Here is a 21,222-nt window from a genome sequence, read left to right as displayed (position 1 = left end):
ATGATTTTCTGCAAATATTAAATTTAATTTAAGTCGGTTTCTCACTTAATTATTCATAGAATATCTTCAGAAGACTTGGAATAAAGCTTTTTTCTTTTCTTTTCTTTTTTTCCCCCTATTGGAGCTAGACAGCCCCTGTATATTTGTCATTGTATAGGGAAAAAGTAGCACGAGGTAAAGCTAGGAGTTTAAAAGATACAGTATTTTTACCTCATCTTTTGAGTTAAAGGAATGTTCTTGATTCAAAACAAATTAAGCTCAATCGATAGTATTTGTAGCATGTTGTTGATTACCACAAAAAAATATTTTCAACTGGTCACCCAGCCCAAAGGTAAAACCTGCGGTTACAGTAAGGCACTTACAATGGAAGTAAAAAGGCCAGTCAATTAAAATTTAAATTAACATTTTCAAAAATGTATAGCCACAAGACGTAGACATTTTATGCGTTAACATGATTTTAGTGTGGTGTTGTGTCATCATGGCCACAAATACTGGTTATAATTTTACACTTATAAGGTAAATAAACAATTTTCTCACACTAAAATCATGTTAACACGTATAATTTTGGCAATACTTTTGAAACAGTGTATTTTAACGTTTATGGACCAGCCCCATTCACTTCTACTGTAAGTGGCTTACTTAGCCAGAATTTTTGTTTCTTTTTTTTTAATCAATTAAGGGACATGTCAAAAATATTTTTGTGCTTATAAACTTCGTGCCATAAATGCTATCGACTGTACTTAACATGCATTGAACCTGAAGCATTTCTATAAAAAAAAATGTAAACAGTGAACAGAGTACAAACACATATCACAAACTGAAACATACATCCGTTATAAAATATAATCTTGACACTGTGACAAATTCTGAAGTTTATTTGTCCCGTTTCAATTAAGAATTTCAATTCACAAAAGGCCTTATAAACAATTTATGGCTCGCATAGACAGATTACGATTGCTTACAGGAAAGATCTTCTCAATAAATCCCATCAGTCCACTTAACAAATCAAAATAAAGACAAATTGCATCTCTGTGGTTTGTGCCATTCTCGTATCATCGTACTATTCCTGTCACAGTTTAAGGCCAAAGGGTACATTAATGGAGCATAAAAAGAACTTTGATTAAAGCTCCTTTAAATTCATTAGGTTCTTCTTTTTGATAATGGAAATCATTGTACTGCAAATAATGGGACAGAATGGAACTTTTTATTATCTACACATGTTCTGCCTCTTCATGCATAGGCATCCTTCAAAGTACCTTTATCTAGTGTATCATCAACAGTCTTTTACAGATCCTTATTTTTCAATATCAAAAAAGTGTACCGCTACGTACCTGATTTATTCTCCTTTTTGTGGCTTTTTGTTCAATGAGATTGCAGTTGGCCAATCAATCTAATGGCCCAACACAAACACACATACACACACTCTTTCTCTCACTCACTCACAAACAATACATCTTAAAGCCCAAAACAAAACCACTTTCAATAGCAGACATGAAAATGCAATGTTTTCACCATCCAACTGGCATTAAACACATAGGCAATGAAATACAACATAAAAAAAACAGACAGAAAGACCCAGAAAGAGTCAGCGATTGGATGGTCCACTCTCGCCGGTGAAATAGAGGGGCAAGCACCCCATGATCCTGTGGGTCTGACACACTGGGACCCATAAGTACTTAAATTCCAGTGATGTCATCATTCAGAGGCTCTTTGCTGACCTCAATGGTGACCGCAGACACCCCTCTGACCCTAATAGTAGAACTAGATGGTAAGGGTTGGGTGAGACCTCACCCACAAGAGACAGATGTTCGTGCACTCTAGGGGGTGGGACAGAGGAGAGTTGAGGCCGTGGTCCTCCTAGGAGGCTAGCGGTTGTTCTTTGCCGCCTCTTTAGCTGCTACGATCAGTGGCGTGAGACTGGACAAAGGCTTCGCCACTTTTAGAAACTGGTGCTGCAGAAAGATGATAGATGTTGTTACAGGTAGTTCATTAGTAGTGTTTTCTAAGGCAAGCATTATTATTACTTTTGCTGAAACAAATTCTACACAAGCTCGATTTTGTGCGTTGCTGCGTTCCAAAATACAGAGCAAGAAAAAGTATGTGAACCCTTTAAAATTAGCTGGTTTTCTGCATTAATTGGTCTTAAAATGTGATCTCATCTTCATCAAAGTCACAAGTGTAGATAAACACAATGTGCTTCAGCTAACAACAAACAAACATTTATAATCTTTCATGTTTTCATGATATCAACCAAGTGTTTCCGGTAGCTGCGGATTAGACCTGTACAACATTCAGAAGGAATTTTAGACCATTCGTCCTTACAGAACTACTTCAGTTCAGCCAGTTCTGGTGTAATGGCTCTCTTGAGTTCATTCCACAGCATCTCTGTTGGGTTACAGCTCTGACTCAGCCACACCAACAAGATGATTTTCTTTTTTTGAAGCCGTTTTGTAGTGGATTTACTTCTATGTTTAGGGTCATTGTCCTGCTGGATCACCCAACATCTACTGAGCTTCAGCAGGCACACAGCAACCCTGACATTACCCTGTAGGATATCTTGTTAAACTTGGAAATACATTTTTCCTTTGATGATGGCAAGCAACCCAGGCCCCGAAACAACAAAGTAGAACATCATACATAGTGCTGCGTGTTCTTCCCAACAGTTCAACCTTAGTTTCATCAGTCCACAAAACATTTTCCCAGTAGCATGGTGGAGTGTCAAGGTGATCAAATTCAGGCACACAGCAGTGTATTTGTTGGAAAGCAGCGACTTCCTTCGTGGTGTCCTGCCATGGACACCATGCCTGTTTAATGATTTTCGTATAGTAGACTCATGAACAGAGATGTTAACCAGTTCTAATGATTCCTTCAAGTCTTTAGCTGTCACTCTAGGGGGTTTTTTTGTATCTCAAAGAGCATTCTGCGGTGTGCCCTTTGAGTCATATTGGCTGGACGGCCACTTCTAGGGTGAGTAGCCACAGACTACATCGTCTCCATTTATTGACAATTAGTATGAAGCTCCTCTTCTCTGGTGAGTTTTCTCATGAAGTTTGAGGAGCATTTCACTCTGCAAGCAAGGTTAAGTCAATATATTTTAAGCAACAACAAATCCAGTTTAATTACTCAGACTTTTGAAGGTAACTTTATCGCCCCCTTTAGTATTGACACCTGTTACCACCACAGCAACTCAAGAATGCACGTTATTCCTGTTTAATTGGACCACATGTTAGCAATGGGTTGACGAAGAGATCGTATTTGCATACAAATACTTGAGCAAAGTATATTTCTGGCCTAAGGTTTAGGGATTTGATCAAACCACAAATATTAAACTTGTCCTGCACCATCTGTGCTACGGACATGAATGACAACTCAAATCTTCTGACTTGGGTGTGCCATTGTTTTTGTAAGCAATTGGACTAATGAGTTTTGCCTGGTGGTCAATAAAACAAGCAAACAAATCAAATACACTTAAATTGGAGGAGGGACCTAAAAATGATCTAGGGACCAAAACATCAGAGGATGTTTTTGAGAGATGACAAAACCAATTGCACTCAGATAAACCACAATTTGCTACTGTTTGCTCGGCAGGAGGCATTTATAATTTACATTCTCATTCTAGATTGTACTGTATTTGACAAAAATTTGAATATGCCCAAGGGTAGAAGATGAGTTTTTGGTCAGTTTCCCTAGAAGAGAAATAAAGCACATTTTATATCAACTAAAGTCTAAAAGCCACAAAACTCCAATTCTGATTTCATGTTGTCTTGAATTAAAGACATTTACAGTAAATACAGGCTTAGGACATTATATAAATCTGGGCTTGGGACATTTCTAAACCTGTCCTAAAACCTGTCACCTATTTAACTCAAAGTTTTCCAAGATTTATAAGCATTTTAAGGGTCATTTGAGGACTAGTAAGTTTAGCATGAACCAAAGAGACTGAGCTGTGAATTGAAGTTCTCAACTGTATGAAATCCTTTTCATTTCTGCTCCCACTCACTATCCGATATCTGAGATTTTCAGACGCTTTTCAAGCTTTTTACACAGCTCTCTCATCCCCCATCTTGTAATGTATACTTGAATCATATAATATGTTACACAACCCCAATACTGACGCTCACATACTTTCAGCTCTTGGGGCTTTTTCTAGAAAGTTCTTGCAACACTCATTCCAAACCAGCAGACTGAACTTTCCTAAATCATTTAGGTGGGTGTGGGTTGATACAAGAGAGAGATGGAGAAACAGATGCTATTATGGCTGAACAGATCTGAAGTTCAATAGTTTCATGTGAAATTACCTGAACATCTAATATAATTCGTGAGAATATAAACTACATCTCAAAACATTGTATTTTTATTTTCAGTTCTCTAAAAATGTAAATTTTACTAACATTCATTAAGAGTGTAAACATTGTTTTAAAAAGTAATGAGCATCTAGCACTCCCCCCCACCCCCCCCCCAATTATTGGACCCACACCATTGGGATATTATGCAAGGGGTGCTGAAGGCAACTGCTTTTAGTAATATACTCAGAGTTAAAAAAAAACTTAGAATAATAATTACTTTTTTTACACTTAATTTTGCTGCAAAATCATAGACAAACATTGCATAATGGATTAGTCAGTTAATCTTGATCCATGGCATTTATTTTATTGGCTTTCATCATCATTTATGTTTATCTTCAGAATCAAACTGTTTTTAATAAATAAATAAATAAATAATGTCAGACAGGACCATTTCTGAAATTTGGTTGATTTCACATGGAATAACCCATTTTAAAATCATTGACTTTTACAGTAGTGTTTCTAGTCATAATTCACTCATATACAACATTCAAGGTCAATGTCAACATTTTAAAAATGCTGGTACACCGGTACAGTAACAGACATATTTTCTAACCTTGAAATATTCAAAATGTAACTTAATATGAACAGGAAAAAACACTTGTGCATTTGTGCATGCACACACAAACCTGTAAAAGCACTTTGGCTGAGCCTCTCTTCTCCACATCCATCTCAAGACACTGATTTAAGAAGTCTCGGAACACAGAGGAAAGTTTCTCAGGATTCTGCAGCTCTGGCGTTCCATTGGTGGCAATGAGATACAGAGCCTGAAAAGCAGGGTTAAAGGTCACATAAATATCAAAACATCTGCAGCACTGCCATGTAAATACTTGATTAGGACCATAGCCTTACTGCAAATCAAGGTACTACAGTGTTCTCATTAAACACAAACATTGCACCATGGCACTGTTTGTAAAGCCAAGGTTTCATCGTTTTGCCTTAGTAACATGGTACCACCATAGTACTTTTTTGTAGTGGGGGAATTCAGCTCAAACGATCGCTATTCTCACCCTCAGAGGGTTTTCATTGAGGTACGGTGGCTCGCCCTCTATCATCTCAATAGCCATGATTCCCAGGGACCAGATGTCCACTTTGGGTCCATATGCTTTGCGGGTCACAACCTCCGGCGCCATCCAGTAGGGCGTCCCCACCATGGTGCTCCGCTTGCTCTGTTCAGGAGTGATCTGAGCGCAGAAGCCGAAATCAGCTGAGACAGACAGAGAGAGATAGTTGTTTGGACCAAGTCTTGGTGTGATACTATCAGTTCATGAAACATAAAGAAAAAGTGTTCAGATTAGATGGCTACATTGGACAAAATCTGGATTCTTACTCCCTCTACTGGTGAAAAGGAAAAAAAAAAATCACAATTATAAATTGGACACCCTTCACTAAAGAGAAGCCTTTCAGTGGCGGAGCTACCCCATTGGCCAACCCACCCTAGTTTTAGTCATTTTTTGGCACAATTTAGTTCTTTAGAGCTGAAATCATCTCTGTACAAATGTCATACTTAACATGTGTGCACACCAAGGTCGCCAAACCTCTCCGTCCCGGGTGATTTGTTAAAAGATTTATCCTTTTTATCACTCTAGACAACCTTATATGTCAATGGACCAAATACTTAACCTCCTAAGACCCCACGCCCACATGCGTGGACATTACGTTTTGGCTTCGCTGTAGGCTATGCATTATTTAATTTCATGTTTACCGACTGATCTCAGAGTTCAGGAGACTCTTGGCTGTGAGTAAAGGGTTAAACTTTCGATGCACATATGACATATAACAAAACAACATGTCACCGATCTCAGCTGAGTTTGTCCTTAGGAGAAATGGCAACAAAATTACATCTGGTAAGAAACCTTAAGTTTTTTTATTAAAACCTGTTTGAGTCAAAAGATTAGTTTCTCTTGTTTCATACAATATGCCATTTTTAAAATGTATTTACCGCAAAACGGCACGCTGTTAAACACAATGATCATGTACGTGGACTATAGGGTTATTTTCCTTAAAATATCATATATTCACTGTGCATTATCACATTGAGAATCAATGGATGCATCCAAAAGCTGGAAAATGGTGCTTTCAGAGGCTGTTTACGGAGTTAGGGTGAAAATAATGTGCATTTCGAACTGTTCTGAGTCCAGCGCAGATAGACAGCACACAGGAGTTTAAGTCATTCCCTAATTAAAGAGCAAGGAAGCATCCTATAACTTTCCTATGCAGCCAAGTGCATTCATTCCTAACATCTGGTCAAAAGTTCAGTTTCAGGCTGCAGATGATGTTTGGACCACTCAACATGTTTGGCAGACATGGTACAATGATAATCAATAAAAAGATTCAGAATTTATTATTTTATTTGAACTTGGTTGGCAGTGAATGGATGATGGTGGCCATTACTTTGAATCAGAATTAATTATGCTAATTTCAGCTGTAACGTCTGAAAAACATGAATGACCAACACTCCTGGAAACATAATTCATAATTTGATTTAAAAAAAATCTAGACTTTCTATAGCATGGTATTATTTAAAATTTCTAAATTGTGTCCTCCTGTTCACACATGTGGACATAACATTTTTAGGAAAACTATTTGGTCTTAAAAAAACCACATTTTTCTTAGTTTCTTAGGGGCTACCAATTACAAATCAAAAAGGGAATGGAAAATACACACAGCAGTCAAGCTCAGGTCTCAGGGATTTAAATATAATTTTAAGGAAAAAGCATTCTAGATTAGGAGGTGCACTCACTCAGTTTGACTGAACCATCCATGCCCAAGAGAATATTATCACTCTTGATGTCTCTGTGAATAACCTGACTTGAGTGCAGAAACTCCAAGGCTTGTAGACACTGTTTGGATAAGAGGTGAGTTTAGTCAAACAATGATGTGTAAAAAAAACTGGCAAAAATGACGCAAGTTGACTCATTTACGAAACCTAGTGAGCTGCCTATCTAGACTGAATTTAAAGGGATCCTACAATAGGCACACTCCTGATGTGAAAGCTGAAATGTGCCTTTTCATTCAAAAAGTATCAATAAAAATAGTTCAGTCTAATTAAAAATGTAATATTTCATTAATGCAACGTGCAAAAAACATGCAGAATCGACTGTGATGCACGTGAGGTGCACTATTTGTGCGGCAGAGTTAGAGTAATTCCATACTCACTTCTCGACAGACTGCAGCTATCTGCGCTTCATCCATACACGTTTCCGTGACCACGTCTGTTAGGGAGCCTCCTGCGAGATACTCCATAACCACCCAGAGCTCGTCCCCCACTAGGTAACTATGGAAACCAGAAAGCACAGTCAACACATGCTACATTGCAGCGTGATGCAGAATCATTACTGTGACAACAGGATAATTGGAGGCACTTTGGTTTCATTAGTGCAAAGAGAACGTTATCATGGATATGGAGAAACACATCACTCAAACCTTTGACTCAGCATTACATTGTGAGGGTGATGGTAGCATAACCACAAAAGCTCTGGACTTCTAACACAAAGGTTGCTGGTTTATCCCCCAAAGAGGGTACAAGGAGGAATAGCACGCATAAAATGTTACTATTAAGAAAAATCTACGGTCCGCCTTTACAGTAGTTGACTTGAAAGAGAATGCAACGTGTACTTGCATTGTGTTTTGAACTGAGGTCTGATACATTTCGCAATGCAACAATGCACCAAATCAACCTTTGACATCAATGGTGAAGTACGGTGGAGGGAGCATCAAGATTTGGGGCTGCTTTGCAGCTTCGGGCATTGAGCGCTTGCCATCATCGAGGGAAAAATGTATTCCCAATTTTATCAAAATATCCTGAACATTTTATAAGTCTAACACTTAGACCTGCCAAAGGAGACTTAACCAGTTATTACATCCCAGGGTTCACTTGTGTTTTACACAGCACTGTGAATGTTTAATGGGATGTGTTTAATAAACACTCATTGTTTATCTGTACTTGCAATCACATTTTATGGCCGATTAGTGCAGAAAACCATCTAATTCCAACGGGTTCACATACTTTTTCTTGCCACTGTACTTGTGCACAGTTTCGGTCTTAACGACGTTTTCACACTGACACCCCAACAAAAAATCATGAACCCACCTGTCCAGGTAATTGACGATATTGGGGTTTTTGTTTTCCCTCATGACTAAGATCTCATTAATGATCAACTCTTTCTTGGGCTGCTGCTGAAGATTCATTTGTTTGATGGCCACCTAAGAAAAAACATCAGAAAAGAGTTTTTAGACACTGTTGAAGATGAATCAGACTCTGAGTCCATTAGTCCTTTTTCAAACCATATGTCCATTAACATAAGCCAAAGATTGCTTGGAGATCATCCAAGCCTTGTGTGCAGGTAGATTACATTGCACCCTCAGCTCGGTGAAATGTTATCAGGCAATCGATATAAAACGTAGTATACCCCCAGCATCCCCTGATTCATGGACATCGATCAATGAGAATGTCGAAGGCTTCGTCTGAGGCCTATCATAAACAATGATAGGTGCTCGCTATTAACCGTAAAAGCATGTGGACATTGAAAGTGCTTTCGGTATCTCAAAACACACTAGCGCATGCAGTCTATAGGCATATCAGATTATTGAACGTCATGAAAAGAGTTCTTTAATTACAAACATAAACTTCTGGTACACTAAGTGACATGTTTGCAATACGTATCAGAATGCAACAAATTGCTATTAGACAATCATGAATTTAGAAAACTGAAGACTTTTTAGATACATCTAAATTTTGAAAATCAGAAAAGACAACCATTGATGGAGACTTCCAGACCTTAATTTGAACGAGTTTCAGAAAAGTCCAATCTAACTGGGTGGTTCTTGACCTGAATAAGCTGCAAAGTGGAGCAGACTTTATGACGATAGTCAAAAGTCTTGCTATGAGAAACAGACTGGCATTTTAAAGCACTTACCTCTTGTCCCGTGGCGATGTCTATGGCTGTGTAGACAGTTCCAGATGCTCTGAATCAGGTAAGGAAGTAAAATATTTTTTTGAGTTGGGTTTAAATATTTTGAGAGGAAAACTTTGTTTCTGACATAAATTGAGACTTACCCTTGACCAATCTTCTCAAAATGTGTGTATTTCTTCTTGGGGTCACCCACGCTGACTATACTTCCTGTGGAATGAATGTCACACATTATATTCAGAGACAACAGACAAGTAAATCTGTACAGCTGAAAGATACAGGTGAGGAAAAAAACAGCACAATTTAAAAAAGACAGAACAAAGGAATAAAGCTGAAACATTTCAGGGTTTGTGATAGGGCTGCAAAACGAATCAAATTGTGATATGGCCTTTTGCGACAGGAGTTGACCGCATCTCTCCAGATTTGGAACAAGATGGCCTTAGTAGAATCATTTGTAGAAGTAAAGAAATGATGCTGCGTTCAATTCAATGTCGGATGTTGGATATTCCTACTTGAAATCTCAAATCTTCGATTTTAAAGGCATTCCATTGCCAGATGCTTGGAAGATGACATGTAAGGAAAGAAAACTGCAACGCTCCCATTAGCTTAGCAGGGACTGTCACCAGAGATGTCTCCTAGCAACCCAATTGATAAACAAAGCTGCAACGCTAGCAATTGTTCTACACGTGTATGATTGTCAAAAGAGAGTACATTGTACCATGTTTTATACACCCGTCTCTGTAAACATTTCTTAAACAAGCATTTATATAATTTTATGTTAACTCATTGATCAATCGGTCATAAAACGAGGAATCAATACAAATAAAAAAACATACTAAACTTAGTCCTCAATAGAAAAAGAGTATGTATTTGGCCCTGCCCACTGGCACTCAGTAAGACAGGTGAAGAGGAGAGAGATGGGCCTAATCTGTGTCATGGGAGATTCATATACCAAAGGGGACTTACAAAGGACACCTTCCTAAATGTTTTTTTACATAAACATGCACTAGATGAACTTCTTTGACCGTTAACAAGCATCTTGTGCTGCTAATAAGATGTGATGTCAAATTATAACTCTAAAAATGAGACCCCATTCAGCGTCTTAAACACACCCTGGACTGTTATTGAAGAATGGGGCTGTTAAAACACCAGTTTAATTCATGAATGTTTCTAATGTCATGACTGTTTGATAGTTTATGGTGCTGCTGTACTTGAGTGAACAGTTCATTATATTCAGATGAAATGTGTTGGGTGTACGTTATGTGTGAACCCTGATATAATGTTATGTTTTATTGCGGAATTAGTTAATTTTCTTCTGATTGAGTTTCAAATTTGGCTTTATTTGAGGGTCTGGACGATGTTAGACAACCATAACAGTGAGCGTTTATGATGAAGTTTAAAGAAGGCGCTAAGGCCAAAACCGAGCGTTTAAGACAGAGGGGCAGAGACAGGGTGGAAAATTTTGGGGCAAAAAAACTTACCAACATCAGTGGACCTCAGGGAAAATATATATATATATATATATAGTATGTCATGGCAATAAAAGTCAATGTTTTGTATCTTTGCACATCTCCCCGCCGACATGTCACGCATCTGCATCTCGGTGAAATATGAGTTAAAGATTTCCACATAAAGTCTGACTTTAAGTGGCATTCCATTGCACTTTTCCTAGTAGGAAGTTGTAAATTCAGACTATCCGAGATTAATGGAATGCAGCATTACAACAGAAATATAAAGGGAAGATCGGGGCTAGTTGTCCTGCTACTTTTGACCCCAGTGAATATTTCTCAGGGTAGGTTTGTTTTAGAAAATAATTTTCTGCATAGTCACATACCTTTCAGCCTTGGCTAAAATAAATAAATGCTACTTTACATTTCAACCGATATTGCCTAAGAAAAAGATACAGTTCAATATCAACACCTGTTGACGTTTTGTGACAACTTACCCCAAAGCTGTGTTTGAAACCAACATACAAAACCTCTGCTAGAGGAATCACACATTTGTGCGATTGGCATTTTGATGCCAAATCTTATCGTACCTGAGATATAGCCCTTGTGACAACAAGCCCCGGTCTCCCCTATTAACTAAAATAATGATAATAATAAATATTTTATTACAATAACCCTATCACAGTGAACCAAAAAGAGATCATAGTCCACATTCAAGTCACTGTACAATGTAAATGCAAAGAGAATATCACAGTTTAAACTGCAATCGCACAGTTTGTCAAAATAATCACTAAATAAGATAACACAATCATCTCAGCGACTCACAGTCAGTCAATTTTCATCTAATATCAGAATACAGTCAAACACATGATGTAGAGCCTTAAAGCAATAGTTCTTCCAAACAATATACGTATCTGTCATCGTTTATTCACCCTCATGTTGTTCCAAACCTGTGTGGATTTGTCTTCCATGGCTGTTAAGCAGATTGTTAGCCTCAGTCACCATTCACTTTCATTGCATCTTTTTTTTTCTCCAATTAACGATAGTGAATGGTGACTGAGACTCTCAGTACAGAACATTCTGCATCGCACTTTGTGTTCCACATAAGATAGAAATTCATGCAGGTTTGGAGCCACATGAGGGTGAATACATTATGACAGAATTTTTATTTTTTGATGAACTATCCCTTTCAAAAGGAAGAGCAAACAATCGTTTCCAGAGAAGAAGAAAAAAGACAGAGGGGAGGAAGCAGGTTTTTAAGAACTTAGAAAGACAGATTTACAGACGGTGAGGTAACGGATGACTGGAAAATGCACAAAGGAAGAGGGCCGATGGCTAGTCAGAGTTTTACGATGTCTTTGAGTCTTAAACTTAGGCCCTATAAGGGAAAGATGAGTTTGCCTTTAGTTCGCTGGGGTAACCTGGCAACCGTTGATGAGTGGATACTTTAAATGGAGGAAGACACATCTTTGGCCAAGAGGGGCCCTGAACTGACAGAAAGGGGCAGGAAAGAGACACACTGGAAGGCTGATTAATAGAAGCAGCATCCCGTTCTTACCAGTAGACGGCGATCTTAGCACATCTGTAGCATGGTGTTTTATAAGACAGGTTCTTAGAAATCATGTTTCTCTAGAGCCAGTCATAAACAAAATTACTGGAAATAATAAAATCAATATTTTCTGACATTACATGCCAAATAAAATATGAATAAGATTAAAAAAAACAAAATATACATATACAAAGACTTGGTCTTGGCTATAAATGGAACCAAGATATAAAATTAACATATCATTCATATTTTATATGCAAGGAATAATGTAACATCAGCCAGCCATTATTGTAAAATAAACCTCAATGGGGCAATAAGGTTTTTGCAATAATGACCAGCTGACTATGCATTATCTAGCTCATTACACTTGCCAAATAAATAAATAAATAGGCATGAAATTATTATTTTAGTTGAAATTGCTAATGATATTGGACATGAAGCTAACATTTATACAGCACATGGTTTAATATATACAAATATTTGATAGTAGAATGTCATGATTGACAAATCCCAATTAAGTCATTGCATTTTTGTCATGTGCAATTTTTGATAAAGCTGGAGTGTCCTTTCTGCATCACATGCATTACCAAACACCATTGCAAAAATTATGACTATACATATTAACCTTAATGTTTTTCCAAACCCATCTAGCTTACTTTCTTTCATGGAACATAAAATTAGATATTAGGAAGTATGTTATTCTCAGTCACCATTCACTTACATTGCATCTTTTTTCGACACAATGAAAGTGAGTGGTGACTGAAGCGGTCACTCTGCTTAACATCTATTTTTGTGTTCAACAGCAAAAAAAACAAAAGTCACACATCCAGTTTGGAACAACATGAGGGTGAGAAAACAATTAAAAAAATTTCATTTTAGCTTGAAATTTAACATTGGAAAAATGACACCGGAATGTCTCCTCTTTATAGACTCTATGAACGTAAACATGACTTTTCACCCTTGTTGAATGTTTTATATATCTGCACTTACGCAGTTTCTCGAGTATCTCCTCGTCGGTCATCTTCTTCTTGCGTGTCTTGTCTGTGCTTTGTGGAGTGGACGGAGTGGCAGTGGTGGCGTTGGAAGTGGTTGAAGGTGTCTGTGTTGGGCTGCCGCCGTCAGTGGCTGTGTTGGTGGTGGGTGATGTGGTGGCATCTTTGGTAGAGAGCGGCAGAGGAAGTGGTTCTATCACAGAGCGCGTATAGATCTGTAGGGTGGAGATGTGTTGTATTAGTAGCAAATATGGGAACAAAACATACTGTGCAGAGTGTAATTCAGTAGAATAAAATAGGGTACAGACAACGGTCCATTAAGGTCTCTTCCAATGGTTTTTGTGTCCATCTACACTGTTTCTATGTAAACGTGCTAGACAAACATCTTTGACAATTGCGCCACATCTCGAACTAGGAGTATCGCTTTTTTACAACCCATGTCAGGTTAAACTGAAGGTCGTCTTTTACAAGTGTGTCTCGAGACTCCTAAAGGATCCTTTCACACCTAAGATGTTTTTGCATCTGTCTGGGTTGTTCTTCTATGTAAACATGTGCCAGAAAAACATCTTTCACTGTTACAACAATTTTCGCTGTTTTTGCAGCATTTTGCGCATGAGCACCACGGGTTTTAGACGCGGTGTCATGAACATCAACTTTGAAAAATACGTCTCGAGACACGCTTGTTGTTATATTTGTTGCATCTAGCTTTTTTTTTTTTTTTTTTTTTAGCATATGGACGCAGTCCGTGTGAATGGCCCCTAAATGGTCTTTTGACACTGAATGCGTTTTTGTTTTTGTGTCTGTCTGCGCTGTTTTTCCATCGTAGCCTATTCTATGTAAACAAGCGCAGATTCCTTGGACTGTTGCGCCGCGTTTTGAATTTTATTTTTTAGCATTTTGCACAGGAGTGCCACGGTTTTTGATGCGATGTCATGATAATAAGGAACATCAACTTTTAAAGTAAAACAAGTCTCTGTTTGGGTTGTTTTTCCATTCTTTTTCTAGACAAACTCCTTTAACTGTTGTGCAGCGTTTTGCCTTTTTTTCAGCATTTTGCGCAGGTGTCACGATTTTAATACGTGGTGTCATGCTAAAACAGAACATCAACTTTAAAAACATATCTCGAGACACCCTTGTTATTACATTCATTGCATCAAGCTTTTTTAGTGTATGGATGTGGTCGGTGTTAACATTTAGAGACCTGTGAACACAGAATGTATTTGGCGTCATTCTGCGCTGTTTTTCCATTGTTTTCTATGTAAACAAGCACTAGGCAGATTTCTTGGACTGTTGGGCCGATTTTGTTCAGCATCTCGTGCAGGAGCGACATGTTTTTTAGAAGATATATCAGGTTAAAATGTTTTTTAAATAGCGTCAAGTTTTAAAAACATGCCTCGACACCCACAGTATGTTACATTTGTTGTGCTGCATCTAGCTTTTTTAGCACAAGAACACACTTGGTAAAAACGGCCCTTAAATTATCATTTGACACCAAAGATATTAGTGCGCATGTCTGGGTTGTTTTTCAATGTAAACATGCAAAAGACAAACATCATTACATGTTGCGCAGTATTTCATTTTTTTCAGCATTTTGTGCAGGAAAGCCACGTTTGTTTAGATGTGTCAGGGTAAAAAATAAAAATAATGTCAACTTTAAAAAAAGAAAAACAGATCTCATCAGCTTTTTTTAGTGCATGAGCCTTATGTGAAGAGAAGAACAGAACAAAACACACTGAATTAGATTTGATTAGCTTAGTTCTCTAATCTTAAAATGAAAGGGGTTCAGTAGATCAAACATTCAGTAGTTCCCTAGCTAGCGTTAGCATTGCTCTTCTTCGTGTACTTTAAGTACCGATACGACAGTGGTGTTAGACGCTGTACTGCCATCTATCGATGTTGATAAGCATGATCATCTCTGCTGCCCCCGCTAGTTTTGGTATATAATTTAATTCTGGAAAATGTTGGAGATTGAGGTCATTTCTAAAGTTATTTATTACAACTATACAGGGGCGGATCTAGAAAAATATTTATGGGGTGGCGAGATGGGGGCAGGAATTTTTGAGGGGTGGCAACATATGGCAGACTTATATGTACTTAATTTAATCACGTTTATCACAGTTTGATGAGAAATAGTATGTACACACTACAAAAGGGCACAGGCTGCCATTTACAAACTCATACAGACAAACTTAATCTCATGAAATCAATGTCTTGCATTTGAGGTTTCATGTGAAACAGTTCATATTAGGAATAAGTGACCATACAATGTGATCTCACTTAATAGGAGATAGAAGTATGATTGAAGTAAGGGCATTATCACCGGAAAGGCATTAAGTCTCTTGCCGCTCTGGCGTCATCTCTTGCTGCATTCAGTGCAGTCGGACATTGGAGATTCGCGCTTGGAAATTGTCAAATTGGCCATAACTTTTAATTCTTTGCTGCCAACAGCAGGGGTGGCAAGGTATTCTTTTAGGGTGGCATTTGCCACCCTATGCCACCCCGGTAGATCCGCCCCTGCAACTATATTATAATTGCTTTGCCAAAAAAAAAAAACGTCCGAATTCAAGCGAACAGACTTCTACAGTTAAGGACAGATTATTATTGTCCCTCATGTCAATAATCTTCGAAGACTGTCTACAATTCACATTATTTCTAAAGACAGTTATTACATTTATTAGAGAACTGCGTAGTGTAAAATAAACCTCAGTTATCTAGCGTTATTGAATGTTATGGTAAAGGAAAGATTAGAATTGTTTTTGATGATCAAATTTAGCATGACCATGAAAACTGCATCTGAAGAACTCATTTTGTTTCCAAGCCAACCAACGTCATGGTTTACTCAAAACCCACAACATCGCTGTGCCAAGCTCCTAAACGAATGAAGACGTATGCCATTTCATTGGAGATAGATGCTCTTCGCATTACCAAACAACACTGCGCTAAGCGTAGCCAAGCTACATAGGCGGCAGCCAATGAGTGCGAGGATTCGCATCTTCGACTTCTAGTGAAACACAACATGGCAAAACACATTGAAGGGGTGACCCGCACCATGTATACCAAAAACACTTTTTATAGAAAACTATTATAAGTACAGTCTTCATCTCATGTGAGTGTACACCGTTCAGATCACTTCACACAAAAACACAATTCATTTGTTAACGTGTAAAACATTTTAATTTAGCCCCAAATTACTGGATGCACCAAATACGTTTTGTGGACACTGTTGTTGTAAAAAGAAGGGAAATATGTGCGTGTTTACACACCCAAATTTCAGGACATCATTTATTAAAGTCTGACCCAATGAGAGTGAAACTCCTTTAAGAGCTGACATGCTCACAAAATATCACTTTACTGTTGATGGAGCATTTTTTTTATTATCCAGGCACTTAAAAATCCAACAGCCCTGATTCGATGATCTTTCAACAGGTCAAGGAAAGGTAATGAGACTCCAGTATGCCACTGTTGCCCCCTGATGCCCCTCTCTCTCTCACACACACACACACACACACACACACACACACACACACACACACACACACACACACACACACACAAACAGGCCCTAGTCCTCCATGTGGGCGTAATAAACCTAGAGTCATCTACCCACTGCTCTGAACCCAGGAATATTTATTCAGTAATTACAGGTTAGCTTGGAGGCGTCTATCAAATCTAAGAAATTATTATTCCAGACTCTAGATATTCACTGCGGTGAGAGAAGAGGAAGAATGAGAACAACACTAATGTTATGCTGCCAATTTTAATTACTGGCACATTTAATCATTTTTCATATTTAGGTTATCCTCCCAAACTACTCTTGGTTAATTCATGTTACTTCCTAAATTCATTTGTTTAAAAATGTGGGATTGCAAGCAAGCGTATTATTATTGTACGATATTTTTTCTCAAAATCCGTAATGTAAAATCAGCATTTTCTAGTTCCTATAAGAACTCCTTCAGATTGTACTTTAGTACAATGTGTGCTAAAGCTTTTCTAATTGACCAGCTTTAGGAGTCGTTCACACCTAACGTGTTTTAGAATTTGTCTGCACTGTAAACGTGCTAGAGGGGCATCTCTGACCACTGTGCCAAGCCGTTTTTTCGGCGTCTTGCACAGGAGGTTGGTTAGATGCCATGTCAAGTTAAAAAGGAGCTTTTAAAAATAACAGTTTTTCCATAGCGAGCAATCGAAATCCCAAAGACTTCCATTTACAAAATGTTTGCAATTTAAAACTTTCAATTAATTATCTAAAAATATTTTGACTAGTATCTCATTTATTAAATATTTTTTTAAATCACTGTAACATTAAGGCACTTATAAGGGAAGTAATGAATGGGGCCAGTCCATAAACATTAAAATACACTGTTTTAAAAGTATAGCCACAAGACGTCAACATTAATACGATTAACACGATTGTAGTGTATTAAAGTTACATACAGGGTTTAAGCTGTTACGTTGTCATAGCAACAAATGTATTATATTGGATAAATCTTTAACACTAACACTGATAATGTTAGGAAGCGATTTATTTCAAACTAAAATAATGTTAACATGTTTTGTGGTTATACTTTTGAGACTGTGTATTGTAATGTTTATGGACTGGCTCCATTCATTGTAAGTGCGTTAGTTTCGATTAATCAATTATTTTTTATAAATGAAGAATGAGTTAGAAATATTCTTGTGGTAATCAACATTATGCAACAAATGCTGCGATTGAGCTTGACTTGTATTGAACATTCCTTTAAAATTTCAATTATATATTATATTATATAATTATATTATATCATTTCATTTTATTTTGTGCTTCATAATTATTTAGTTTCACTTTTTGTATTGTTCATTACTCATCGTACACCAATGCCAGTGTACAGTTCTTGTCATGCCAATTAAGGACACTATTATTAAAATTCCACATTAAAATTGAAAGATAGTTAAAAAAAAAAAGAAAAAAAAAATGAGACCTTGCGTTTTTCTTATAAAAATACACTCACGGATTTGGTGTGCTCGGGGCGGGGAGCGATTACAGGTGGGGGCGTGGCTTCATCCTCATCATCATCTTCGGAGACGGTTGCCACGGCAGGCGTCTCGCAAACGGTCTTGGAGTTCTGTGGAGCGTGAAACAAGCCAAGCAGGAAATGAGGCTGACCAACTGACATCCCAACATGGGTGCAAAACAAACCCAATGCTAACATGCCAACTATAACACGAGTGGTACTGTCTGTACTGCTGAGCTCAACTACCCGTGACAGGCCTCAACTAATTAGATCCAACATAACCACTCCATCAGTTAAAAATTAAGTTTAGTTTCTTGCTTGGCGCATCTAACTTGTCTCATACTGAGCTACTGATACTGTATGACTCAGCGGGAGAATTGGACAGAAAAAGATGCTGATTCACAGTGCAAAGAGAAAGAGAGAGAAATTGAGAGAGAAATGAACCCATTGGCACTGCCAGGAGTGTCTGGCATGAATCCTTTCCTTAGACTGAGTGGGCATCCGTTATGTGACTCTGACTATCTACCTTGCTGTTCACTACATCCCTTCAGGTTTTAAAGGAATAGGTTACCCAAAACTGAAAATTCTGTAATCATTTCGTCACCCTCATGTCATTCCAAACCCATGTTACTTTCCTCCCATGGAACACAAAAGTAGAAATTATGAAAACTATGCTGGTCACTCTTTTCCATGAAATTACAATGAATAGGTAAGCTTTCAAGCTTAAAAAATGACCTTAAGTGTCATAAAAGTAGTCCATACTAGATTTGTGGACTATATTCCAGGTCCGCTGAAGCTATACGACAGCTTTGTGTAAGAAAACATTTAGGTTGTTATTCACTGAGAATCTGGACAAACTTCAGACACTATTTATTGTAACTGCATAAAAAAATTATCACTACATTCATCAATATTTCTCCTTTTGAGTTCCACAGTTCAGAGCAAGTCATAGGGGTGTGGAATGACATGAGGATGTGTAAATGATGACAGAATTGTCCTTTTTGGGTAAACTATTCCTTTAACCCTCCCTCCCCTTAATTTCCCACTTTTCCTCAGGTTTGTACAGTACAGGTTTGGAGTAATATGAGAGTGAGTTAATGATGACATAATATACATTTTTGTGTTTGAACTACTCCGAAAAACAAGTTACACCACAGATAAAAGTAGAAAACACCAAATGCCAAATGTAATTTACAGTGACTCACCACTGCGTTGGAAGAGCTGTAGTTATCTGCACCTTTATCTAAAATGAAAAAGACAGACATGAGCAATGTGGTGAATTTAACAAAAACGGTCAAGAAATGCCCGGGTCACATTTCACCCTAAAATAAAATAATAAATAAGAATAAACAAGAAGTTTTGTACATAGAAAATGAAGCCTGTTTAGGAGAATTTTAGCATTTTCTTTTAAGGATATGGCTCATTGTAGCCAATACCGATAACCAATGTTTAAAAAAGTATTAATATCCTTTAACCTGGAACTGCTAGCTTAACATTTGAAAAATATGTAAAAGTTTGGAATTTGGACTTGCTGCAATTTAAGGTTTGGCTGATGTAACATGAATCAGAAATGTGCCTACATTACAGATGAATGCAGATGAATTTTAATGAGAAATAAATGAAAATACACTTGCATAAATTGTATGGTGCCCATTTATACGAGTGTTTACGGTAATCCTGATGACTCACTCACAGAGAGAATAATGACCTTCTAACAGCTGTAATAATGAATTAAGCCAAAATAAGCCAATAAACAAACAGCATGTAACTAACGTTAAACAACAAAACACACAATGCAAACCCTAAACTCGATGTACATGGTGTAATATTTATTGTAGCAGCCTGACTGCAAGTGCAGCGGTGGTTTGTGTGTTATGTATGTGTGCTATGAAATGTGAACACAACAATCAGAATAAGAATAGGTAACATCATACAGATTGAGAAGTCATGAGCCATAACTTTAGAAAAGTCTCAACTCGTAAATTACATCAAGCACATTCGTTTCACATTCAAACTAGTGTTTTTAGCCATCTCGAGAGACTCCATAAGAATCATTTCAAAATCTATGCACCACGTTAGGATGTTTTTGGGCTTGTTTTAATCGCAATGCTGTGCTGCAAGTATTTATTTGTCATTTCCCACATTTTGTTTATGTTTCATGAAGTTTTATGCAGATTTAAAACCAGACCCAGAACAATGTAACAAGGTGCAGAGATGTTTTTTTTTAATCCCCAATTTGGAATGCCCAATTCCCACTATTTAGTAGGTCCTCGTGGAGGCACGGTTACTCACCTCAATTCGGGTGGTGGAGGACAAGTCTCAGTTGCCTCCGCTTCTGAGACAGACAATCCGCGCATCTTATCACGTGGCTCATTGTGCATGACACAGTGGAGACTCACAGCATGCAGAGACTAATGCTGCTCTCCGCGGTCCATGCACAACTTAACACGCACCCCATTGAGAGCGAGAACCACTAATCACGACCACAAGGAGGTTACCCCATTTGACTTTACTCTCCCTAGCAACCGGGCCAATCTGGTTGCTAAGGAGACCTGGTTGGAGTCACTCAGCACACCCAGGATTCGAACTCGTGACTCCAGGAGTGGTAGACAGCATCAATACTCGCTGAGCTACCCAGGCCCCCAAGGTGCATAGATGTTGAAATACTCCACAGAATGACATGAGGTTGGCTCTCACTCATACAGACACCCTGTGTGAGTGCAAAAAGTCCCTCAAAAAGATTTGAAAACAGAAAATGTGTCACACCTGTAAAGCTCATGTATTTCTGGCTGTTGGCCGTTTCTTTAGAGTCATAGAATTTAAGCACGTCAAGAACCGCCTGTGGATTCTTCTTCTGCTCCAGTTTGGTGATGTTTGATGTCTGTAGTAACCGTGCCCACTGCTCAGGCATTCCCTATGAACAAGAGGAACAAATACAACTCAAAGTGAACTTTGTTATTTTTTCCTAGTTAAAATTATTTCTGCT

The 21,222-nt window shown here is 37.9% G+C and overlaps 1 protein-coding gene across 4 annotated transcripts in view; it reads right to left on the bottom strand.

Moving 5' to 3' along the window:
* Nucleotides 1-858: 858 nt before the first annotated feature.
* Nucleotides 859-21,222, bottom strand: part of pak1 (p21 protein (Cdc42/Rac)-activated kinase 1) — a 59,995-nt gene continuing 39,631 nt past the window's right edge. For all 4 annotated transcript variants that reach the window (XM_052152440.1, XM_052152441.1, XM_052152439.1 and 1 more), the window contains exons 4-15: nt 21,003-21,150; nt 19,442-19,479; nt 18,234-18,347; nt 13,244-13,460; nt 9,403-9,466; nt 9,263-9,311; nt 8,437-8,549; nt 7,503-7,620; nt 7,087-7,186; nt 5,354-5,550; nt 4,973-5,110; nt 859-1,952 (exon numbers count right to left, since the gene is read on the bottom strand). In XM_052152440.1, coding sequence (XP_052008400.1) covers nt 1,866-1,952; nt 4,973-5,110; nt 5,354-5,550; nt 7,087-7,186; nt 7,503-7,620; nt 8,437-8,549; nt 9,263-9,311; nt 9,403-9,466; nt 13,244-13,460; nt 18,234-18,347; nt 19,442-19,479; nt 21,003-21,150 — 1,383 coding nt within the window. In that variant the 3' untranslated portion in view covers nt 859-1,865. The remainder of the gene's footprint in view (nt 1,953-4,972; nt 5,111-5,353; nt 5,551-7,086; nt 7,187-7,502; nt 7,621-8,436; nt 8,550-9,262; nt 9,312-9,402; nt 9,467-13,243; nt 13,461-18,233; nt 18,348-19,441; nt 19,480-21,002; nt 21,151-21,222) is intronic.

The sequence above is a fragment of the Xyrauchen texanus genome, chromosome 21 (genome assembly GCF_025860055.1).
Source record: "Xyrauchen texanus isolate HMW12.3.18 chromosome 21, RBS_HiC_50CHRs, whole genome shotgun sequence".
NCBI classification, from domain to species: domain Eukaryota; kingdom Metazoa; phylum Chordata; class Actinopteri; order Cypriniformes; family Catostomidae; genus Xyrauchen; species Xyrauchen texanus.
This window is presented reverse-complemented; position numbering and strand designations above follow the sequence as displayed.